This window comes from Aegilops tauschii, chromosome 7, assembly GCF_002575655.3.
Source record: "Aegilops tauschii subsp. strangulata cultivar AL8/78 chromosome 7, Aet v6.0, whole genome shotgun sequence".
Taxonomy (NCBI): domain Eukaryota; kingdom Viridiplantae; phylum Streptophyta; class Magnoliopsida; order Poales; family Poaceae; genus Aegilops; species Aegilops tauschii.
In genome coordinates this window covers 113,999,627-114,009,063 of record NC_053041.3, presented here as the reverse complement: position 1 = coordinate 114,009,063, position 9,437 = coordinate 113,999,627, and the positions used below count along the sequence as shown (strand labels likewise).

Sequence of the window (9,437 nt, the reverse complement as noted above, 5' to 3'; positions counted from 1 at the left end):
AAAGAAGACCGTCACAAATTACCAAACTCTAGCATTCTTAAAATAAACAAGGGCAATGAAAGCCTCAACATTTCAACAAGAGCAAAATGAAAATACAAAATAATATTTGACCACATACCAGGTCTCTTGTGCAAGAAGATAAGAGTAGAAAAACTTGACAATAAAAGAGAAATCCTATTTTCTGCTCCACCCACCCCACCGCATCTAATAATCCAAAAAAGACCAAAAGGGGCCCTGACAAAAATAGGCGAAAAGGAGAGGGCGCGCTAGTAAACAAAAAGCGCAGCGGCAACAGCTGTGGCACAGCACAGGCAGCGTCAGCCTCAGCCATATCAGTCAGTCCAACCCCCGACGCGTCTTCAGTCTTCGCCCCCAGCAAGCCAAAGCCTCCGCCTTTCTCCTCCTTTTCCGCTCAAACAAACCGCCCCCTCCCCTCCCGTCGCCCTCACCTCCGCCCTCGCCGGCAGTAGTATACGCCCGCCACCAGCTCCGACGACCCGCGCCTTCCCCCCCGCTCGCCCGCCGTCGTCTCCCCTGCCCGCTCCCCCGTCCCTCCGCCGCGGTGAGTGCTCCAATTCCGGTTCGTCCGGCCCTTTATCTTTCTGTACAGAGTGTACGGCCCTGGCGCGCGCGTTCTGCTGGCTTCCTGTGGGGGTTTTAGGGGATTCTTGTGGTGTTAGGGGATTCTTGTGATCCCGGTCGCTTATCCCGCCGCAGCGCGGCGACCGGCGTTTCTGGGCGGAGTTTTGGTCGCGCCGCAGGGGAAGGGGGCGCAGGTAATGTCAGAGACGGACGATCCTGCGGCTGCGGGTTGGAATCGATGCGCGTGCGACGTGTCGAATCTAATTTGTTTTCTTTTTTCACCTCCTTGTTCGTGATTGTTCTCAGCTTGGTTGTCAGTTTGCTCCGCTCCATGTACTGAATCCTAGATGCTGCAAGGGGGAATTGATTGGGAAAAAGATTGTTACGTGGCGGTTTATTGGCTAGAAGAGAATTTCGTTCTCGCAAGTCACGAATGCGTAAAGCGATGTTTATGCCTTTCCCTCTGCTTTTCGTTGTTCTTGACAGCTTAGTTATGAGTTCTGTCACGGAATTTTCTTGGAATTTTGATGCGTTGTTGTGTCGCGAGAGATGCCGTGACAGTGAAAGCTCGACTTGATGGATATTTACTTGTGGTAATAATTACTGTGTGACCATTACTTTTCTGGTAACTGCCTAGACTAGGCAAGGAAAAAGATCTGACTATAAATTTGGAATTGTGCTGACTTTTCTTGTATCTATAAGCTACTCCATCCTTTCCAAGATACCTGACGTTTCAGATATGGACACTATCTCTAATACACAACTTTGATTTTCTTTTTATAATATATAATTATATATTTTGGAACTATTTTTCGTTGCCAATCTAGTGGTACAATTTCTATGAATAAATATGAGCATTTTTTGATAATTAGTTGTGAAAGATAAAGGAGATAATCTCCACTAAAAAAAAAGATAAAGGAGATGACAGTGCTGCATGCTTGTGAGCAACTGGAGGAAGTGTATGTTGGTTTATGGCATACGCGGTCTAGCTTTAATGAGACGAAGATATCCAGCTGGTTGTATTGTGTATACATAATTATTTCTGGCTCCCGATATCTAAAAAATGCAAGATCATCCGTTGCTTGTCGTGTTCTATCATGACTGAATGTCTGAATCAGTTACCGCTCTTTCTAGCAGAATCAATTGCTGAATTGACTGTAGAATAAAGCAGGAATGTCATGCTCACCTGAAAGTGTGATAAAAGCAGAATCATTTCAATAGGTGAATTTGGGATGCAGTTACACTCCAGATTTTTCTGTATGATTTATGTGGGGCACAATAAGCACAATAAGTAGTACATACTACTTTACTTAAGTGGTTAACACATTTGTGCAAAATATGGTGCTTCAAGATAGCTTTATAACACCTTTCAAAGAAAATATAGCTTTATAACTCGACCATTTCTTTACTTAATTGTATCTTTACATTTTTTTTTGTTCATGCATGCATTTTTATTCACATTCATGCAGTTTTTCAATATTTGACGGTTATTCTTTGTTGCACAGGGTTTGTTCTAGAGGGTGTATCTGAAGTTCTCTCAGCATCCGAGTGCGCAGCTTTGTACAAAAGGAACCATTCAGGCCATCTCAGATTGTCTTCATGGATGAATGATAGGATCACCAGTTGCTGTCACTTTAAGTATCTACAAGTCACTCTTTTCATAATATTTCTGAGCAGAGGTTGGGGAGTCAAGTTGTAAGGGTGTAAAGATGGACTACTCTAATGGTTCTTTCTTTCCTTCATGGCCTGGCAATTCCGCTTCCGAGAATTATAGCTTTGTTGATGGTTCAGTGGAATCATATGCAGAAGAAGGAGGTATGCCACCTACAGGCTATTTCAGAGCTAGATCAAATCAGAATTTAACATTTGATGAGCATGAACAGAACCCTGCTATGCTTGCAAATGGGTGCTTGCCGTACAACACCCAGACTGATCTATTATCTGGTGAGATTCTGTCAGAGGACAAACATTCCAACAGCCTTATGGAGCTTCCACAACTTCAGAACAATGGCAGTCTGCAAAGTAATTTAATCCCACCAGGGACTCTTCAGTGCACTTCAACACCTGGAACATTTGACCTGCAGTTGGATACCCCTGGCCTTCTAGAACTTCCTCATGCCTTGTCCAGTTCAATTGAAAGCAATGGTAGTGAAGTTTCAGCTTTTCTTGCTGATGTACATGCTGTTTCTTCAGCCTCAACTCTGTGCTCGACATTCCAAAATGTTCCTTCCTACATGGAACCAGTAAGCCTAGAAGCTTTCAGTTTTCAAGGGATACAAAATGCTGCTATGTTCAACAATACAAGTCATTCAAATGGGAACCTGTCAGTATTTGATGAGGCAACCATGGCATCACTACATGTAAGGCTCATGACAAAGATATAACTATAACATATTGGTACTACTGTTACCTATTTCTCATTCACTTAACTATTCATTCTTGTGGTAATACAGGATAGCAAAGAATTTCTCAGTGGTAGCATCTCATCTTTTGGTACGGCCGAGCAGTCACAACTAGCTGGTAGTGGTTTGAAGGCTGAACAACAGGTTTTAATTTTGGAACTCTGCCACTAAACAGCAATAACTACACGTTATTTTTCATTCAATACTGTACTGGTAAATTAACTTCTTTTGTTTGTATTGCAGGAACAAAATGCGATGTGCAATATTCCACTCCCTTTCGCTTCTGGTAGTCAGATGGCAGTGAGTGAAGCACAAGGGGCAATGATTCCTTCGAAGGTATTCTTTAGCATTTGTTACATATTTAGTGTTTCGTTTTATTCTCTTTCTTTGGATTCATATCTAACTGAGTTTGACTGTTTGCAAATGTTCAGATAAGCTCAACGATGCATAACAATAAAAGTGAGTACCCTGTCCCTATCAGCCATTCTGCTGATGCGCAGAACAAGGCAAATTCAGCTAATGGAAACAGTGCCAGTGCTAAGCCACGAGCAAGGGCTCGTCGTGGACAGGCAACTGACCCTCATAGTATTGCTGAACGGGTGAGTTATCTTGTTTGGTAAATTCACTCTAGATAAATGAAATTTTTTCATAACTTGGGTTGGTTGAATTTTATCTATGTGTTCATGCCCTATCATATATTTCTAACTGGAACTTGCTTAATACTGCAGCTTCGCAGAGAGAAGATCTCAGAGAGGATGAAAAATCTCCAAGACCTTGTACCAAACTCAAATAAGGTATTATTTTAGTGTTTCCATTTATATTGGTACAAAAAATGCAGGGGTATTTCTTTTTTCCCTATTCAACATGCAGTACATTTATATTAGTCCACCGAAATATCTTTTATTACTTCCATATAACGAAATCAGAAGAGAATGACATATGGTAATAACCAATCATATATGTGGATACATATGTGCTGAAGTATTGTTTTAAAATTGGCCCAGCAATAACTGAAGCAAGTAGTTGTTTGGATTTTATGACTTGAGAAGTGCAAATAAGATTTGTCCCAAATAGTTACCAGTTAGGGGTAGCCTACCCCAACTTGCTTGGGACAAAATGCCTTGCTGTTGTTGTAGTTATCAGTTAGGGGTAACCTAAGCCATCACAAGTCATAGTTTCAGTTCCTTTATGATCTGCTTAATGTTTTAGGCATGTTTGTTTTGTAGCCACACTTCGGCAAACTAGAGTTTGACAAGTTAGAGCTTTTCTCGCCACTGTTTGGTTAGTGCCTAGCGCCATACTTGCAGGGCATCACACTTCTCTAGTACTTATGCATCATGCTTGACGTGTCGTATGCACAAGCCAAATTTGCATTTGTTGTGGCGGGCAGGCACCGGATTCGGGCACAACAAAATGTGTGCCACCTATACTGTTATCCATGCCTGGTTTAGAACATTGCAAAGTTAATAAAATTAACTTTTCCTTAAGTTTATTGGTCACTCTCGAATAAAATAGTATAACAATGAAATTTGGAATTCCTAACCAATAGTCTTTTTTATGTGAGCAGGCAGATAAATCATCAATGCTCGATGAAATAATTGATTATGTGAAATTTCTTCAGCTTCAGGTGAAGGTGCGTCCACAAACATGTTCATGAGTAGTAACTTTCCCTGTTGGTTGTCATTCTCCTTCATTTCCTTTCTCTGAAACAAATCGCCCTGGTTTCAACATTACAGGTCTTAAGCATGAGTAGGCTAGGAGCTCCCGGGGCAGTTCTTCCCCTCCTTGCAGAATCTCAAACTGAGGTACGAAAACTTTTCTGTTTGTATAAAGTGAATAGCTCCTTGTTGTGACTATAGGCATAAAAAAAATTGGTAGACAATGACGTGTTTTTTCGTTGTTGCATTTCTACAGTTGGTTACACTACTTTTATGACCATAATATGCTTCGTGATTATTCAGGAGTCTTAGAGCTCCACTTGCATTGTAGTTAGAATTTATATTAGATTCTTTTGTATTTTTCATGGCTTTAATTTGGTTGAATGTAACCAAATTTAATTTACCAATACCAGTACTGATGAATAAACACTTCATTCAAGTCAAGTCCTTGCTTTTTCTCTAGAATGCCCGTGTACTCAATTTTTATTGCACTGTCGAACTTTCCACAGGGCCGTAGCAATTCACCTCTATCATCTCCAACCGCTTCACAAGGGCTTCTGGACGCAGCAGGCCCAGAAGACAGCTTGGTCTTTGAGCAAGAAGTTATAAAGCTGATGGAAACAAGCATCACAAATGCAATGCAGTACCTTCAGAACAAGGGCCTCTGCCTGATGCCTATCGCTCTTGCTTCAGCCATATCCAACCAGAAAGGCACTTCTGCAGCTGCAATCCCTCCAGAAAGGTGAAAACAGAAAGCACATCATGCTCCTCCCATCGGCCCGCGGAAACAACTGTCTGAAATGTGCTAGAGTTCATAGAAGTTGTGAGAAAACAAAAATCCGAGGCTGAAGGATAGGAAGTTATGCGACTAATAGTCCAAGCTTATGGTATAATCTAGTAGCTTACTCCAAGAAACCTATACTTTTTCTCTTCTCTGTTGCACATCGGTTGGTGTGTATTCTTTTGTTTTTTGGACGGCATTCTAACTGGGTACAAGTGTCTGGCACCTTGGGTTGTACATGGATCTATGAGGGTTATTACCGACTGTTCATGCAGGTTACAGCTTTACTTAATCAGTTCTTTTTTGCTATCTGAGATATGTGCTTTGGCATTAGGACATGTCCAGATATCCACACTATTGGGAACTGATGCAGGTGCTGGTGCTCATGTACCAACATCAGCATGGATCCAACAATGAAAAAGGTGAGGCGGACAACAGACAGCATGTGCTGCTGCTGGCTATTTCAATGACAATCTTTTTGGATGTTATATGATGATCAAAGCAGACCTAGGAAAACTCGGTTGCTTTGGGTTTCACTTGGTTAGGGCAACTCTAATCTCCTCGAAACTTAACTCCCAAAGGAATATGTGTAGTAGCCTCATTTTTCGTCGACCCCCAAGACTTTTAAGTCCATAAACTTTTTTTTTGCACTTTCTCTCATCACATTGCATACGTAAACCTCATTTCCATTTCATTTCAAAAACATATTTAATACAACCTTGATGATTTGAATGCATACATTCCAACTACATTTGAAATGGGAATGCACAAAATCTCAAATTTAAATCACAAATGTTCATGAAGTACTGAAAGCAACGACATATAGTTCATCTGATAGCAAGAACATAGAGCAAAGTCCGTTGAGAATAAATGGGAGACAACATTGAGTATAGATTAAGCACCCACATCCATCTTGGCAACACTGAGGATAACAGTTTTGGCATTTCCAAGATCTCGTGACGAGCTTGCTCAAAATAATGTTTTGCCATATGCCGTCCAATTGTGAAAACGTCCATGAGCATGAGATCCTCAACCTCACCTCCTCGAGGGCAAGCTTCCTATCCTCCTCCGCTGCCTTCCTCTTCTCCAACCGCGCGGAGTTCATCCACCTTGCCATCTTCCCTGCCTTCACCATTTCTCTCTTTGGTGTTTTCTCCTAATTCCTCCTTGCGCACTTCTCATTATCTTTTAAGAATTATCCAACAATGATGCAAAGTGAAGACCGTCCCACCATTCTTCTTGTTGTTTTCCTTGAGAAGTCCTTGCATGTAGGAATCAAGCTCATTGAGTGGCATACCACTTGTCGCTGTTTCTTTCACTCAACACAACTTTCCCATCTGGTTGCATTGATCTTGAATTGTTGACTAGTGGTGCGAGTGCGAATATTTTGTGAGGTTGGACTCAACCTTCACCATGCAATTATAATACTCCTCAGTTCCTCTCCAAAATGTTTCTTTGCTCTTATCTGTGCCTACCACCGTGTCAAGAGACACATTCATCCATGCATAATACAGTGCTATGTCCTCCTTTGCATTGTAATTCCTCATTCTTCCCATCTTCTTCATGGTTTGGCTTGAGATCCCGAGGACAACTTTCTCCTATTTTTGTATCGCCAACTCCTCCATCTCGTTGAGTTTGTTCATGCCAACACCACCATTCGGCGTCGACATGCAAATTTGACATGAACACATCCACCGGCGAATCACTACAGGAATCAGGTTCTTTGCCGTCACCAAAGGCGGACGGCAAACCTCTTTGCTGTCTGCCACCGACGGCAAAGATGTACGGCAAAGAAGGTGACGGTAAACAGGTTCTTTGCCGCCTGCTTCGTCAAAGCGGACAGCAAAGGCCCTTTGTCGTCTGTGGCTGACAGCAAAGAACATGGACGGCAAATAACAGGCATTAGCCACGTTAGGTGTCTAACGGCGGCCTTTGCCGTCCGCCAGCGGACGACAAACATGCGGTGGCATTCGTCGTCTGCCATCTTACGTCAGCCACACGTCATGCCCCCCTAAGTCTTTGCCGTCTACCATAGACGGCAAACTCCCACAGCCTTTGCCGCCAGACACAGACGGCAAAGTAACCAAATGGGTCAACTCCCAGATTGCACAGGTTGCTGCCACATGGGCCTTGCTGTCTGTGGCAGACGGCAAAGGCCCCTTTGCCGTCGGTGGTAGACGGCAAAGTGCTTGTATTGTTTTTGTTTTTTCTGTTTTCTGTTATATCCCTGCATTTTCAAAAGATATATATGATATATATAGTTTCAACCTCAAACATAGCCCATGTATCAATCATCTAGCAGTCCATCAATGCAACAGAACACATAGGGTATTAAAAGATCCAATACATACATAGTTTCTCGGAGTTCATCCATATATACATACATAGTTTCACATTGTGCTTCAATACAAATGAAAACAAGAACTAAACACTACCAGTCCATCAATGCTGCTTCCATGGAGTGAATCAAACCTGCAAAAATGGGAGTAAGAAAGTTAGAATAAGAAGAAGACTAGGAGAAGAAGAAGAAGAAGAAGAAGAACTTCTTCTTCTTCTTCTTCTTCTTCTTCTTCTTCTTCTTCTTATCCTTTTCCTCCTCATTCTTATTCTTCTTCTTTTATTCTTTCTTTTTCTTCTCTTTCTTCTTCTATTCTTTTTTCTCCCCTTCCTTGTTTTTTTCTTCTTATTCCTTATTTGTGTCATTTTAGAGCTAACTTCGGTAATTATGACATTTTGGAGGAAAATAAGCTAAGTATAGGACATTTTTGTGCTAACCTAGGTGATGATGCCATTTTTTAGCCAACTTACGTAAGTATAGCTCATTTTTTATCTAACTTGGGTAATTATGCCATTTTGTAGGAAAATAAGCTAAGTATATGACATCTATGAGAGAACCAATGTTATCATGCCATTTTTGAAATGAATAAGCTACTTATGTCATAAATGAACTAAATAAGCTAATTATGTCATTTTGGAGGTAACTTACCCTCATCACAACAAATGCGATCAAGATCGCAACTAAGGTAACAATTGATCCAACGACATAATGATACCAAGCCTCATTACCAATGACATATTTTCTATTCTTCTTAATCTTCAAGCGCATTGCATCCATCTTCAAGCACATTGCATCCATCTTCATCTTGTGATCATCGATGACATCGGGAACATACAACTCCAATTTCATCTTCTCTTCTTCAATTCTTTTCATTTTTTCTTTCAAATACTCGTTTTCTTTTTCAACTAAATTTAACTTCTCGACAAGAGGGTCGGTTGCAATTTCCGGTTCACATACCTCCTAGATAAAAATATTTATATGTCAACTTGATGGCCATAATTGTCAGAAATGCGAAATACAACAAATAGTTATAAAAGAGAATATACCACATCCGAATCATAAACTGGGCGAGGGCCGATGGGGACGGATATCAAGACCATGGCACTATGTATAACAAACAATCATGCAAAGTAAGAAAATTATACAAGTAACTATATAAATCATACATTCATACAAGTAACTATATAAATCAAGTACAACATAAAAAAATTGAATACCTAATAATAATCTTGATCGTTGGGTTTAATAAATGCATCATCATCATCACTATCATGAATGAAGTGCTCATCGAGTTCAGCGGCATCAACATGTGGAAGGCCACCTTTACGTAATTGGTCAAGCATTGACAAATAATCCGCAACAGTAACCTCTTCTTGTTCAAACTCTTCTTGTTCCGGCTCAGGGGTGAAGTCGGCTTCACTGTCGATGTCTACTTCAATGTTCTGGGGTGAAGTAGAGCGTTTCTTGAAGCGTTTTTTGGAAAGACGTGTTTCTTGGAAGAATTCACCTTCATATGTGTCTGGGTTAATGTGAGGTTCATAATCCTCTTCATTGGGGGGGAGGTGGTCTAACATGTGGCGGCACTTCATAAATGACATCCCAACTATTCATATTTGGATCAGTTTGGCAGGCCCACGGTAGATAGAAAACTTGGGTTGCCTGTTGAGCCGTAATAT

The 9,437-nt window shown here is 41.1% G+C and overlaps 1 protein-coding gene across 1 annotated transcript; it reads left to right on the top strand.

The window, feature by feature from the left end:
- The first annotated feature begins 329 nt into the window (after positions 1 to 329).
- On the top strand, positions 330 to 5,715 carry LOC109784671 (uncharacterized). The gene is made up of 9 exons (XM_020343270.4): positions 330 to 562; positions 2,088 to 2,942; positions 3,036 to 3,128; positions 3,228 to 3,320; positions 3,416 to 3,583; positions 3,713 to 3,778; positions 4,552 to 4,617; positions 4,721 to 4,789; positions 5,152 to 5,715. The coding sequence occupies exons 2-9, from the start codon at positions 2,292 to 2,294 to the stop codon at positions 5,386 to 5,388; spliced, it is 1,443 nt and encodes a 480-aa protein (XP_020198859.1). The 5' UTR covers positions 330 to 562; positions 2,088 to 2,291; the 3' UTR covers positions 5,389 to 5,715.
- Positions 5,716 to 9,437: the final 3,722 nt, after the last annotated feature.

Excerpts from the sequence above, each read along its gene's own strand:
- LOC109784671 (XM_020343270.4), top strand. The coding sequence starts at position 2,292 with ATGGACTACTCTAATGGTTCTTTCTTTCCTTCATGGCCTGGCAATTCC. Across the intron at positions 2,943-3,035 it reads CAACCATGGCATCACTACAT|GATAGCAAAGAATTTCTCAG; the intron begins GTAAGGCTCATG and ends GTGGTAATACAG. Across the intron at positions 4,790-5,151 it reads TTGCAGAATCTCAAACTGAG|GGCCGTAGCAATTCACCTCT; the intron begins GTACGAAAACTT and ends AACTTTCCACAG.